The sequence below is a fragment of the Astatotilapia calliptera genome, chromosome 16 (genome assembly GCF_900246225.1).
Source record: "Astatotilapia calliptera chromosome 16, fAstCal1.2, whole genome shotgun sequence".
Lineage (NCBI taxonomy): Eukaryota > Metazoa > Chordata > Actinopteri > Cichliformes > Cichlidae > Astatotilapia > Astatotilapia calliptera.
Window position 1 is genome coordinate 15,070,201 of NC_039317.1, and position 14,286 is coordinate 15,084,486.

The window sequence follows — 14,286 nt, forward strand, 5'->3', positions numbered from 1 at the left end:
TTCACCTGCTGTGTCTTAAGACATGCTGCTTGCTGGTCATGCTTCAGCTTTCTGCCTGCCAGCTTGTTAACCAGGCCTCGTCTAGAGACCGTCGATCCTTCTGACATTTTTTTATACGGGGTGGGGGGGATAACCGAGATGACATAAATGTCCAACTTACCTTTGCCATTCTGCCACGCTGTATACCAAGAGAGACTAAGGAAAGACGTGAAGAAGATAAGTGCAGTGGCCACAGTTCCATTTCTGAGCCTCATCTCATTTCAGCGATGCCTCTCCTCGGCTGAGTGTCGGGGACCCCGGAGCTGCCACTGCCTCCCTCCCTCCGTCTCTCTCTCTCTCTGGCTTCAGGATGTGGAGACGGGCGTAGGCACGGGCATAGGGTGCTTCAACCCGTAAAAACGCTCCGCTTAACGGGGAGGGTGAACACCGACTTCTCCGCACGGAAACAAGGGCGCTGCTGTAGCCCTGTCGGAGCGTCTTCTCTTTTCGTTGTTCGCGGGACTAAAAAAACATACGTGCTAACCTAGCCTATCGGTTATCAGTCGGCTGCTTTGTTTGTGAGACAATATAGCTTACATTGTGGGTTTAAAAAGAACGAACTAGTTGCCAATACAATCCATAGTGTTTTCAAAGCCAGCCGTTAAGCTACAAGTTACAAGTAGATGTCATCTCAACAGTGTGACTACTGATCGTCCGGGATAGGCTGGTGGGTCGCTGACGGTGTCCTAAAGGCTACGCCTCGAATCACGTTGATTTCGCTTTAACGGAGAGCAGGGTTAAAACATACACAAATAAACACGGTAGAGTGCGGCTAACTCACTGAGCCTCTTCCACAAAACAACCAAGTTTTAACCGTCACTGCTAGTCGACCCGCATACTGCGACAGAACGTCTGTTAGCTACTTAGCTGACGAGCTAACACGAAGTTGAAACCACCCGGGTAAACTAAAGCCAAGCGGACAGGGGGCTCATTCTGCGCTGACTGTCGCGGAGGAGTTCTACGGCACACCTCAATTAACACAACCCCTAAAATTAACCAAGCGCAAATGATTTTTTTTTACATGTTATATAAATAAACCGGTCTACCTTGGGTGCTTTTTTAGGGAAATTAACGTGCCCCATACGGTAGTATATGCAAACTGGGCTTCCGGTAAGAACCTTCAAAATAAAGCACTCACTCGACTCACTGTTGTGGTCGACAACAGTGGTGCAACTCACGACGGGACGAGCATGCAGTCATTCCAGGCGTTTGAAAGGACTGGTATTTTCATATCTTTGTTTAAAGCTATCATTGCTGCACCTGGAAAAAAAAATCTGTTAAATTCTCACTCCAACTTTAACACAATCATTTTTAAGTTTCAAACCCCCCACTGTAGATGAAACCTAAAAAATAAAATAAACCAGCATTATTGACGTGGGAATTGTTGTGAAATTACTAGAAAACTCTATAATGTCAAACTTGTGCTTTTTCCACCAACCGGCTATTTTTTCCCCCCAACACGCATTAAGTGCACCATCTAGTGCCCAAAACTTTAGCTTGTATTTGTATGCAACCTCAGCTGGCACCCTCTCAACGCAGAACATAATGCAAGCAAATAATAAGACTTAAACTACAAGAAGCATATTCATATTTGAATATGAAATTTAAAAGGGTTTAACTGTGCAAAAAGTAGCTGCCCAATGTTTTTTGAAACAAGTTGCTGTCAAATTCAAAATGAGTTGGTTTTTTTCATGCAGCAGTAAAATATCTCAATTTAAACATTAGATTTGTTTTCTATGTTCTGTTGTTAATAACACAATCACCATATTTGTTTAAAAATGAAAATGACAGGTTTAGGAGTGTGAATCAGTTAATACTAACAATAGACAACAAATTTATATTTACTTTAAATAATATGCACAATATTAATTTTATTTCTTTAAAGAAAACGCATCTTAGTGTGAACCCAAGATGCAATCAACAAACAATCTATGTTTCATACAAACTGCATTCACAGATGTGAGGAGTTTAAGTCATTTATTGACTATAAATACATTCACGCATCAAACACAAGTAACTGATCTTGTGTGACAAACAAAGATATGAAAGAAGAGAAAATGTAGGCATGAAGAACAACCCCTGCCTTACAGATGAATTGAAACAGGATTTTAAACAAGATGTAAAACATTCTTTGCACATTCTGCTTTGTGAATTTGCGAACACCTTACTGGAGTGATATCTGTGGGGCAGATAGCATTTGTGAGGGATATTCTCAGAAAGGAGTAGCTTTAAAGTAGTCCTCCAGCGGAATGAGCGTTGTACCCCCGACCCAGTCTTGCAGCCAGATCTGAATCAACTCCAGCTTCATGAAGAACCACTTGTGTCCCACTGGCCACTTTGCCATAACAGGATGCCTTTGAAACATTGTGCAAAATATCAGGATACATGTCACGCATGCCAAATGGTGTTTCCCTAAGGAAAATACATCTTCTACAATCTACATGCTCTGTTACCTTGAGAACACTGCCTCCTTCGCAAACGCAAGCTCCTCCGGGGCCACCTCGATCATCTTGCCCGTGAGCGTGAGTCGAGCACATCTGGGATCCTCTGGATCGTACACCATTTGCCTTAAAAAGAACACACACACACACACACACACACACACACACACACACACACACACACACACACACACACACACACACACACACACACACACACACACACAGAGGAGAGCATTCAACATTGCAAGACACACAGCTGTATGTAGTGTTTCAGAAAGCTACAGCAGTGATTTAGCTGAGGTTAGACCAAACAAGCAAACTGTCCCAAAATCCCCAAGATTACTGTGTCAACTAGTTTGTGGAAACTGTTTGAAGCTCAAAACATCTTCTTTCAGCAGCTCTCTTTAAGGGTTGCCACTCTATACCTCTCCATCCTCCTCTGCATGTCCTGCTTCACTACATCCATGATCTTTCTCTTGAAGTAATTAGGGCATATTTTTAAGAAAGCTTCTTTCATATCTAAAACTGTTATTTCACTTTGTGTTTTATTAAATGAGCAATAATGTCAATTTTATTTCTACAGCACATTTAAAAGCGACAAGGTTGACCAACATGCTTTACAAATGCAAACGAGACAAAAACTGCGATCAATAAAATAAATACAATAAAATAACTCATAAAAAAAACAAATACAATAAAATGTGACTAAAAACAAACTGACAGAAGCAACAACACAAGAATACCTAATGAGACTCAAAGTTAACTGAAATTAACAGCCAAGGTAAAAATGTGAGCTTTAATATGGGACTTTAAAGACTGCATAGACTGTGCAGTACGATTATCAAGTGCCAGTCTAGAGGCTGTGAGTGAAAAAAGGCCAATCCCCTCTGTGTCTAAATCAACACCTAAGAGCATCTGGCTAGAGAATCTCAATAATCAGATAGATGGGTGTTTTTCCCCCCCACAGAACAACATTTAGATTACCTGCAGAATTCCCCCTCAGCCTCTGAGAAGGTGAGAGAAGCATAGGGGTTGCTTTTCAGGTCTGCCACAGTGTTGTCCATTGGAGTCACATAAAAATAGATGACTCCAGTGCTGTTGTCCAGTGGTCCATCACTCACTGAGAAGATGTTTCCAAAAGGAAGACCTTTGATCTGTACACACACACATAAAAAAATGTGCTATATTTTTACAGTATATAGAAACTTATATTTTTATGCATTTATAAAGACATAGGTTTTAAGCAACACAGATCCTTTGTGCTTGTTTTAAGTAAGTAAATTTTAGCGCATAAAACCAATAAAATTACACTAAAATGAAATAAACGTGATCCTAAAAAATGTAATGAAGTTTTTACATGAAATATCCCAATGACAACCAATCAGTTCCAGAAATCAGCAGTTTCCAAAAGCTTAACAGAACAGCTATGCCTTCAGCTTTGATATTTGAGATCACTCGGAAGAGTTTTTAGTGCAACAGCAAATTCATGAGCTCCATTTTAAAATAACAAACAGATGGAGCTCGTTTGTTGAGATGGGAGAAGCTCGAGAAGGACACCCATCCATGCAGAGCTTCACCCATTAGACTGAAGCTATTTCTCAGTTAAATTCACATTACATACGCAGGGTGTATCCCAAGGGCACTTCGGGCTGATCTCAGTTCTGGTCTTGCGTAAGGAGATTTTTTTAAGGCTATTTTCAGTACTTGTCACTCGGTGTGATTTCCTGCATATGCGTTTGATTTTCACTGGTGAATTTTCTTCAAATCTTCATCAGTGTATTTAAAAAGCTGATCGTGTTTCGTGTAAAATCAAAGGGTCCACGCACAAAGGTAGAGGGGTATCTTTTTCATAATATGGTGAGAACATGGGCGTGTTCCTCAGCTTGTCCCATTACGCTTAAATGCGCAAAGAAATCCTGAACCGGGACCACTATCCCCTCTGTGTGCGTTACCTTTTCTTGAGTGGAAATGGTGGCCAGGTACCCCCAGTCACTGTAATGAGATATGTATCTGGCAGTCTTTGCTGTGTCTTGGTGCGGGGGAGGAGTGCTGCTGGCGGACTTCTTCACCTTCTCTAACCGATATGAAAACAGGCGAGAGGAAAGCTGTGCGGCACTGTCGCCCTCGGGCTTGACCAGCTCTCCGGGGCTCTCCACGCTGTCTCCGAGGACGTTGGAGGACGGATACGCCTGCTTCCACAGCCCCGCACTGTCCACCAGCAGCGCCGGGGCGACCTCCTCCGACAAGTCTCCGTCCTCCACCACATCGTTGGAGGACACCACCCAGGACACGGAGCTCCTGAGGGTGTAGCTCTCACACAGACACAGGATGTTGGCAAACAGCGCCAAAGGAAAGTAAGAAGGCCTCATATTACTGAGCTGGGAGAATGGCCGTCCTCCTCCACTCTCTCTCTATCTCGTGTTTACAAACTCACGTGTGTGCTTTCATAACACGGGGATACTTTGCCACAGAGAGCAATTTCCACAGCGACCCCTGCTGATTCACCATAAGGCAATTTTACAATCAACGCTCAGCAGAAGGGACTGCAGAGAAGACGCTCCGTGTGCTAAATAACCGAGTAACTACTGCATACTATATGTTTGTGTTTAACTGTAGTGATATCACTCATGTGTGGCCTGTCATTCCCACAGAGACTGTGTAAAAGTCATATAAGGATCATGCAGCACAACCTTTATTTATACAGTATCTTATAAGGACACATAGCAAAAAAAAAATATGATTTAAAGCAATAATAATGACAATTTGTTAGTAAAAGAAGACAATAAACTGTTTATAATAATAATAATAATATGTAGATGGTGTTTTTGTTCTTCTCACAACAAATGACAAATATTATAAGATTTGCCATAAGCTTGTTATTTCCTGTTCCTGCTGTGCATCCATTATTGTATATGAGTCACTTTTTCCACCAAAGTATAAGCAGCTGGCTAAAAAATAAAAGGCTTAAGTAGTACATTCATTGGTCCCAATACTTATAGTCAAACTCAATAGCTCATACATTAAACAGTTTCTGCCCTACAGATCCATGTTTACTGGTATGTGTTCATCACTGAAACACCTTTTGTCATTTTTTTTGAAGGTTGTCATGGTGAAAGAAGTAAAAAATCAAGCTGCTGTCCTGCAGAATATATGTCGGCTCAAATATGGTTGATTTTTAGAATCAGTGTTATTTACTCTGTAACTAATAGTTCTAATAAGCTGGAAGCAATTTAAAATCCCTAGTCTGATGATGGGGATATTTCCCTAACTGTTCCAGGTGTCTCCTGTCCATAGCGTCCAAGATTGTTCATTTTGGTCTAGAAGCTGTTGAGGTGTTACTGAGTCAAACTGAACATTGTGATCTGTTTATGTCAAGGTGAACGAGCGGACAATTCTTCTATTCTTCCTCCTTTCTTATAACAAATGCAAAGCTACAGTGGGGCAAAAAAGTATTTAGTCAGCCACCGATTGTGCAAGTTCCCCCACCTAAAATGATGACAGAGGTCAGTAATTTGCACCAGAGGTACACTTCAACTGTGAGAGACAGAATGTGAAAAAAAAATCCATGAATCCACATGGTAGGATTTGTAAAGAATTTATTCGTAAATCAGGGTGGAAAATAAGTATTTGGTCAATAACAAAAATACAACTCAATACTTTGTAACATAACCTTTGTTGGCAATAACAGAGGTCAAACGTTTACTATAGGTCTTTACCAGGTTTGCACACACAGTAGCTGGTATTTTGGCCCATTCCTCCATGCAGATCTTCTCGAGAGCAGTGATGTTTTGGGGCTGTCGCCGAGCAACACGGACTTTCAATTCCCGCCACAGATTTTCTATGGGGTTGAGGTCTGGAGACTGGCTAGGCCACTCCAGGACTTTCAAATGCTTCTTACGGAGCCACTCCTTTGTTGCCCGGGCGGTGTGTTTTGGATCATTGTCATGTTGGAAGACCCAGCCTTGTTTCATCTTCAAAGTTCTCACTGATGGAAGGAGGTTTTGGCTCAAAATCTCACGATACATGGCCCCATTCATTCTGTCCTTAACACGGATCAGTCGTCCTGTCCCCTTGGCAGAAAAACAGCCCCATAGCATGATGTTTCCACCCCCATGCTTCACAGTAGGTATGGTGTTCTTGGGATGCAACTCAGTATTCTTCTTCCTCCAAACACGACGAGTTGAGTTTATACCAAAAAGTTCTACTTTGGTTTCATCTGACCACATGACATTCTCCCAATCCTCTGCTGTATCATCCATGTGCTCTCTGGCAAACTTCGGACGGGCCTGGACATGCACTGGCTTCAGCAGCGGAACACGTCTGGCACTGCGGGATTTGATTCCCTGCCGTTGTAGTGTGTTACTGATGGTGACCTTTGTTACTTTGGTCCCAGCTCTCTGCAGGTCATTCACCAGGTCCCCCCGTGTGGTTCTGGGATCTTTGCTCACCGTTCTCATGATCATTTTGACCCCACGGGGTGAGATCTTGCGTGGAGCCCCAGATCGAGGGAGATTATCAGTGGTCTTGTATGTCTTCCATTTTCTGATGATTGCTCCCACAGTTGATTTTTTCACACCAAGCTGCTTGCCTATTGTAGATTCACTCTTCCCAGTCTGGTGCAGGTCTACAATACTTTTCCTGGTGTCCTTCGAAAGCTCTTTGGTCTTGGCCATGGCGGAGTTTGGAGTCTGACTGTTTGAGGTAGTGATGGCCCGCTTGAAGCTCCGGTGCGTGTGTCAAAAAAATCAGCACACTGCTTCAGAAGCACTGTGTCGAAGCTTGCTTCGTTTGGCCAGAGTCATGTGATCAGTGACGTCCGAAGCTTCATTTAGAACCTAACTGCTTCGGTAGAAAAACTTTCACTTGACTCTTTACATGTAATGTTGTAAAATATATATTTTATTGTTTAATTAATCTGAAAATGTTAGTCTGCCAAATGTGCAGCGATTGAATTTATTTATTCTCTTTAGCTAATAGTTGGTGGGGCCCAGTTAGACTGTATAACTGCATCTCTACCAGTTTCTGTGCGCTCCAGCCTCCTCTGGGCCATGTGAAGGGATTTTCCTTAAGGCAGGAGAAATTATCGCCACGAAAAGGAACAGGTTCGGCCATCGCACAGTGGAACAAATTCTCTTCTTAAATAAAAATGAAAAAGGGCTACTTTAAATGCATCATGTTTTTCATTTGCAAGTTCATAAGCAATTTCCATTTCACAATCAATTCTACCCCCAGGTCAAAAATATGTCTGGGAAAATTTCCCTAATATAATATTATTTATATATATACCCGTCTAGCGGTTAATTGCATAAGTGCATGGAGGCAGGACCTCACAGCAGAAGCATACTCCATAATGTGTTGTACATTATCATATGTAACGTGGTATTTTTCAATTATTGTATTTACCAACATCAAGAAGTCTCAAGCAAAGAAAGACCACACAATGGTGCATGTTTAAACAAGGAGAGTTTACTGGTCAAAATTATTTATTAAACAAATAAACCATTTTTTTTTAACCACCAAAAAAAAAAAAAAAAAAAAATACACGTTCAAAGCAACACAACGGCGGCCCAATATCAGATAGAATTCCACTCTGTACAGCGGGCAATCTTAATGAAGCAGTTGGTTTTATTTTGTGGATTCAAGCGGTTCTTCATATTTTTGGCCACCAGATGTCACCAGAGAGGACTGTATTTCTCAACTGTTCTCAATCAAAACTGAAGCCTGTGGTGGAAGAAGTTCTCAGATCATTCATATTACAACAATGTAAAAATATTCCAGAGGCATCTGGCTGCAGTTATTATTTATGTTATAGTGTAATTTAAGTTGGTCTTAACATAAATACAACATTTTAATCTTAACATAATAAATTGAGGAAAACATGACCTAGCCTATATTGACTTGCGCCCACAGAAAACCTACACAGGGGCTCCAAAACCACACAAACCCCTGGGCTGTGTGTGGGCACACCCATTTGTGGTCTGCGAGGGACAACTTGGCTTTGCCCTGCCCATAAAACCCATCCACACCTGGCCACTGTGGGCATGCATAGGCAGGTTTGCTGAAAATATGACAGAGAGAAGTGGCTTTCAGCTCTCTGTAGTTGTACTTGTCTAACCAAATGTAACTGAAGATACTGAGGTTTGTACAAAGAAATGTAGCATAGTAGGAATTGAATTCAAACTTTTTTCCAACTTAATTTTCCACAGAATCATCTACTGTACATGCGTGCATAAATGGTACACACTACAATAAATGAATGAAATAAAATATGCCTTATTATTACTGTCCTAGAGCAGCCAAAACATTAAATACATGCTAAAACAAATGGACATAATGTGTAGACTCTCAGCTTTGATTTGAGGGTATGTCATTATCTATTAAACAACTAAATGGCCTGGAGTTGATTTGAGGTGTGGTGCTTGCATTTGGAAGATTTTGTGAAAAATGTGGTTAAAGGAGTTCTTTATGCAGGTGAAACAAGCCATCCTTAAGATGGGAAAACAGAAATTCATTGGACAAATGAAAGCAAGATCAACCTCTACCAGAATGATGGCAAGAAAAAAGCATGCATGGAACAGCTCATGATCCAAGGCATACCAAAACATCTGTAAAACATGGCAGAGGCAGTGTGATGGCTTGGGCATGCATGGCTGCCACTGGCACTGAGACACTAGTATTTATGATGATGTGGCACAGGACAGAACCAGCCAGATGAATTCTGAGGTTTTTAAATGCAGTCAAATTGACTGGATGCCATTTCATAATACAGACTGACAATGACCCAAAACATACAGCCAAAGCAACCCAGGAGTTTATTAAAGTGGAATATTCTTGAATGGCCAGACCAGTCACCTGATCTTAACCCAATTGAATATGCATTTCACTTGTTGAAGACAAAACTAGTTCTTCACACTTTTATGCAATCTTTTTGTTCAACCCACTTAAGGTCTTTTCTACTGTCCTTGGAAACTTTACATGTTGCCACTGCTGACGTTTAAAGTCAAACCCACTAACCTGGGGTCCCAAGATGTTGTCTGCCTCCTCTGGTGGCAAGCTGCACTTCTGATTGTTGCTGATTGTGTCCATCCCTGTATGAGCAGTTTACCCATCTTCTAATGGCTGCTTTTGTTTTAGATCATCTCAGACAGTGAGCTCATTGTACTTAAATGGCCTTAATCCAGTAGAGCACCGTTGTCATCAGGTGGAACACGAGCAGCAACTGTGTGATCTTGTCATGTTAATATGGACCAAAATCTCTGAGAAATATTTCCAGCACCTTTTTGACTCTATGTCGCAAAGATTTAAGGCAGTTCTGAAGGCAAAAGTGGTAATATACCAATCAAAATAAACCTTCCCTCATCCCTCATCAAGGCCTGGATGGAGGCAGATGAGCTACTTGTAGCATTTACTACCAGGAGCAGCCAGAAAATGGTGGTAGATCCTTTCACTGGAGGTCTGAATATTCCATTTATACTGCTGTGTATCTTGTACTTGTAGGCAACAGTGCTCCGGGGTATCACCACTCAGGTAAAGCATGTTGTTCACTACATGAAGTCTTTCCCAAGTGCTCTAGATTTGTAGATACTGTCAGGCTGCAGCAGAGGGAGCCAGCACATTTTAATATGACCTGTGACCACAGATGGTTTTATCTTCTATGTTTTATTTTCGCGCGGTGTCATGACCAGTGACCGTTGAAAACATGTATATTTATTTACACAGTCACTGGTCGTGACTAAGGCTTTTGAAATGTCAGTTGGTGCCAGGGAACTGATTTTTTATTTTTATTTTTTTCAATAAATGTGGCTTACAGTGACTTTCAATGTACTTGCATATAGGTGATCAGGAAGATCAAGTGCAAACATTCACTTTATGCGCATGCTTCTACTATTAAAAACAGACTGCGGTTCTCCTTGGTAATCCAATCCACGGAGCTTAAAGTGTCATTTCTATGTGCAGATGCTGAAGATGGAGGCTGTGAGGATGGAGACTGTGAGGGGGGAAAGTGGGTTAGGCTGCAAGCTGATTGGAGAGGCTGACTGAAGGAGGGAAGTGAGTCTGGATCAGCTGTTAGCTGTCGATCCTCCTTCCTCCCCTCACCACCACCACCCTCCCCAGCGTCAAGTAAAAAAAAACAAAAAACAAAAAAACAACAACCGGAGTACCCGGTCAGAGAAGACACAGCGTCTGCCTGTGAAGACAGAAGTCAGGTGGACAGCAGCTTTTCGTAGATTTCAGGTGAGGGCAGCGGCTAACGAAGTATTAGCCACATGCTAGCTAGCATTAGCAGCTTGACAGCATTCCGCCGGTAAAGAAAAGCTGCTGTTAGCTTAGCGCCACGGAGCAAGGTTTCTGTAAAAACATGCCTATCGCAGCGGCTTTAGTCTTCATCACTGACTCATTTCAGTGCTATCACTGTATGTGTGAGGTCTGCTGAGACCGGAGCACCTGTTGTTTATCTTAGTTGGTGACCCGGGTCAGACTCTCTTGCAGTGCAGGATCAGCTGAACCCGTATTATTCACAGCATGTATTCTGTGTCTTTGCTACCCTCTGGCAGCATGAACTCTCTCCCAGGAAGAGCCGCACTGTCCCTGTGCAGGCGCACGGCCACAGGCGGGATGATGAGGGTCCTTTCAGGTGCCCCGGCTGCAGGGGTCCTGTCGGCCGACAGGGCCTCTTTCCAAGCTGTGCGGGTCTGCCACTCCGGGACAAGCCGCAAGCCCACCGTCAATACCAAGAAGAGGGGCTACGACATCACCAGAAACCCCTACCTCAACAAGGTGAGCACACGCCTGTCCTGTATTACAGCTTCCCCAATCCAGAGTGAGGAAAGCAGCACATCTTACAATGCTTCGTGCATATGTTTAATATCAGGTAATGACGGCATACAGTGAGTTTTCCACTGCAGATTATGCTTATTATTATTATGGATCAGTCACTTCTACTTTAGATCCATGTAGATGTGATTTGCCTGTTGTGTGCCTTTAAATGATTTTAGTTGCTTCTGTTGATGTAACACAGCTAATGAATAATGTGTGTGATGTTGTTTGTATTACACACAGACGCACACAGAGGCCATATGCCAGAGCTGATAGTGGCTTCATAATCAAAGCCTAATCGTAATGTAAATGTATTTCTTTTGGGTGTGTAACATAAGGTGAAATGGTAAAATGACCAAAGATTTGACATTTATGAGCAACGCTTGGGGGGGGGGGAAGCATCACAAAAGGCACCGAGGTAGTAGCAAGCGCATAATTTTAAGGCCATAACAAAGGACATTAATATACTTTTTTAACTTTGATGTCAAACTACTGCAAGGAACCATATTTCTTAAACCCAGCCTGGGTCACACAGCTGTGTCTACAGGCCACATGATGTCCCGCATACCATGTATGATGGTGAGGGAACATAAACAGAGAGTACAATAAAAATATCACATTCTGAACTGCTCCTCAGTAAACTATGAATGCCACAGCACTTCCTATTTATACAACATAGTAGACTGACATAGCTGTGAATGGTCTTTCTACAGATTCCTGTAACATCTGTCGTACTCTGCCTTTGTCTCTCCTTGTGGAGTGTAATAAATACATAGACTGTCACCATTTTCAAAAAGTGAATTCACAGAGAGAGTACTTTTTTGTGCCTTGCTAGCACTGCAAAAACACCAGATTTTGCTTGATATCGAGTCAGCAGCTACGTGCTGATTCATAGGTCAGTTAAGTGCAAGCAATCAGGAAGTGAAGCCCCGCTTAGATGAAAAAAACAACTTTTCAAACTACCGAGTGAAATCTTTGTGTTTCAAACTTTCTGTCAAACAGCACAGATGACAGTATGCAGTCTGCACTCAGTGTTTCCATAGAAACCAGATGAGCTCTGATCACACAGTGTTACAGTCCAAATCAGTCCCCCTTCCCTCACCCAACTAAAAAAAACACATTTAACTGAATTAGTTCATGTGAATCTCATTGTACCCTTTGCTGTATTGTGCTGTAAAACTATATTACAGCTTTTAATCTTTTACCAATGATAAGGTCTGATTAAAGGTTAAGCTAATAGCACTTTACAGCTCACACACAAGCCCACATTTTCAGCTTCACTTTCTCCTCCGTGTGCTAACATGCTGTGTGTAACGTGGGTTGATTATAACTCCTGGTGAGGCGTGTCACCTTAATGGGTTTACTTTAGCGCCTCTTTACTTGCTCGCTCTGATAGGTTTTGCACATCTTTGTTAATCTGTGACTTTCTTCTCAGTCACCTCTGCTTCCAGGAATACATTAAAATGTTTTCCATACAGTTGTCCTTCCTTCTTTCTGTTCAACGCCAATCTTTTTTGTTATTTAATGTACTAATGAATCATCGTTTCCATTTAACGACCTGCCCTAAGCTGCAGAACCCATTGTCGAGCACGGTGGTGCCACGTGGCATGCAACTCGCAATTAAAATGCAAAGCGTGCAGCTTGTGTAATAACTCTAGGAGTAATAGTTGTAAATAGCACTATCATATTTCACCCCCCACTCTGCCAGCATGAATAATTTGCAGGACATGGGCTCATGAAGACCCACAGAAAAACAAGCTGAGCCTAGAAAGGCCAGTTTTTTCCCCATGTAGGTCAGTGTTTTCACTAGAGGAAGAATCAAAGGAAGGGACGAGGAGGAAAGAGAAGTCGAGCTGACAGGGGAGTGGGTTCAGGCTCCCTTTACTATTGGGCAGAATAAATAGATTAAACCCCACACCCCCACCTATGAGCACTCTTTGTGGGAAGAATGCCAGCGTGGAGGGAGGAGAGCAGCAACAGTAACTGTAACCAGAAGGCAGAAGGGTACAAGTCTGCTGACCAGAAAAAAAACGTCAGTCTCCTTCTCCTGTTGTTTACTACGTGTTCTTTTTGCTCTGCATTTGTTTTCAGTGCAAAGATGGCAACCGGTTTACATAAAGAAAAAACATGGAAAAGGCCACCGTGCTTGTATATGACTAACTCATAATTAAGCTCAAAATTGTGATGCCTAAAGGATGAGTCATTGTGGTCTGGATTGACTGAGTTGGTTACTTAGTTTAGCGTTACATAATCGGCCTTCTTCCGCCCTACAGGGAATGGCATTCACCCTGGAGGAGCGCTTACAACTGGGTATCCACGGCTTGCTACCCCCCTGCTTCCTGTCCCAGGATGTCCAAGTCCTGCGCGTCATGAAGAGCTACGAAACACGCACCAATCCTCTGGACAAGTGAGAGAACAGACTCATTAACAGTAAAGCTGGTGCTGTTCAAGATGGAAACCACACGACAGCTGCAGAAGTTCAGTGAGGTTGTCCCACTGAACATGCTGCTTATCAGGGCTCCCGCTAAATGCTTTCAAAGCAGTGTCCAGACTTGTGGTTGTTTCACACATCATATGTGACTCTTTCCAAGTCATTAAAACTGTTTGGTTAAAATATTAAAGCCACAATGGTGCAAAAATGCAGTAATACCAAAGCGGTGCTTTTCAAAAAACAGTATGGCCCTGTAGTAGAGTCAGAGTGTTAACCGACCTGCCTGCAGTCTAAAACAGCCACAAACCTTTGAGCAACTGAAATCTTACATGAAAAAAGAACGGCACAAAACCACGGGAGAAGTTTTCCTCAGTTCCCAAAATTTTGTCCAGATTTCAGTCTTGAACAAAGCGGTTCACTGAATCAAACGACCAGCATCTCACTGCGTTTAGCCAAATAATGGTTAAATATGCAAAAAAATAATAATTTTTAAAAGGGGTTTTAGGGAATTTTTGTACTAGACACATTGTAATTATACAGAAATATTTAGATCAG

The 14,286-nt window shown here is 42.2% G+C and overlaps 3 protein-coding genes across 4 annotated transcripts in view; 1 reads left to right on the forward strand and 2 right to left on the reverse strand.

The window, feature by feature from the left end:
- The window catches only part of mgat4a (alpha-1,3-mannosyl-glycoprotein 4-beta-N-acetylglucosaminyltransferase A), a 29,568-nt gene extending 28,395 nt beyond the window's left edge, over positions 1 to 1,173 (reverse strand). The window contains exon 1 of one of the 2 annotated variants that reach the window (XM_026144075.1): positions 161 to 1,163. In XM_026144075.1, coding sequence (XP_025999860.1) covers positions 161 to 254 — 94 coding nt within the window. In that variant the 5' untranslated portion in view covers positions 255 to 1,163. Of the gene's footprint in view, positions 1 to 160 lie in introns of both variants that reach the window. The other variant, XM_026144076.1, reaches the window with a different exon arrangement.
- An 826-nt stretch (positions 1,174 to 1,999) lies between these two features.
- Positions 2,000 to 5,228, reverse strand: creg2 (cellular repressor of E1A-stimulated genes 2). Its single transcript, XM_026145835.1, has 4 exons — positions 4,436 to 5,228; positions 3,468 to 3,637; positions 2,493 to 2,606; positions 2,000 to 2,393 (listed from the first exon to the last, which is right to left on the reverse strand). Exons 1-4 carry the CDS (start codon positions 4,850 to 4,852, stop codon positions 2,252 to 2,254), a joined length of 843 nt encoding a protein of 280 aa, XP_026001620.1. The 5' UTR covers positions 4,853 to 5,228; the 3' UTR covers positions 2,000 to 2,251.
- A 5,152-nt stretch (positions 5,229 to 10,380) lies between these two features.
- On the forward strand, positions 10,381 to 13,738 carry LOC113008518 (NADP-dependent malic enzyme, mitochondrial-like). Its single transcript, XM_026145988.1, has 3 exons — positions 10,381 to 10,718; positions 11,039 to 11,261; positions 13,574 to 13,738. Exons 2-3 carry the CDS (start codon positions 11,040 to 11,042, stop codon positions 13,709 to 13,711), a joined length of 360 nt encoding a protein of 119 aa, XP_026001773.1. The 5' UTR covers positions 10,381 to 10,718; position 11,039; the 3' UTR covers positions 13,712 to 13,738.
- The last annotated feature ends 548 nt before the right edge of the window (positions 13,739 to 14,286 follow it).

What these genes read in the sequence shown, in the direction of transcription:
- creg2 (XM_026145835.1), bottom strand. Translation starts at nt 4,852, where the DNA reads ATGAGGCCTTCTTACTTTCCTTTGGCGCTGTTTGCCAACATCCTGTGT. An exon ending in CCATTTCCACTCAAGAAAAG is followed by an intron (nt 3,638 to 4,435) that starts GTAACGCACACA and finishes GTGTGTGTACAG; the next exon opens with ATCAAAGGTCTTCCTTTTGG. An exon ending in GCTGAGGGGGAATTCTGCAG is followed by an intron (nt 2,607 to 3,467) that starts GTAATCTAAATG and finishes GTTCTTTTTAAG; the next exon opens with GCAAATGGTGTACGATCCAG.
- LOC113008518 (XM_026145988.1), top strand. Translation starts at nt 11,040, where the DNA reads ATGAACTCTCTCCCAGGAAGAGCCGCACTGTCCCTGTGCAGGCGCACG. An exon ending in GAAACCCCTACCTCAACAAG is followed by an intron (nt 11,262 to 13,573) that starts GTGAGCACACGC and finishes TCCGCCCTACAG; the next exon opens with GGAATGGCATTCACCCTGGA.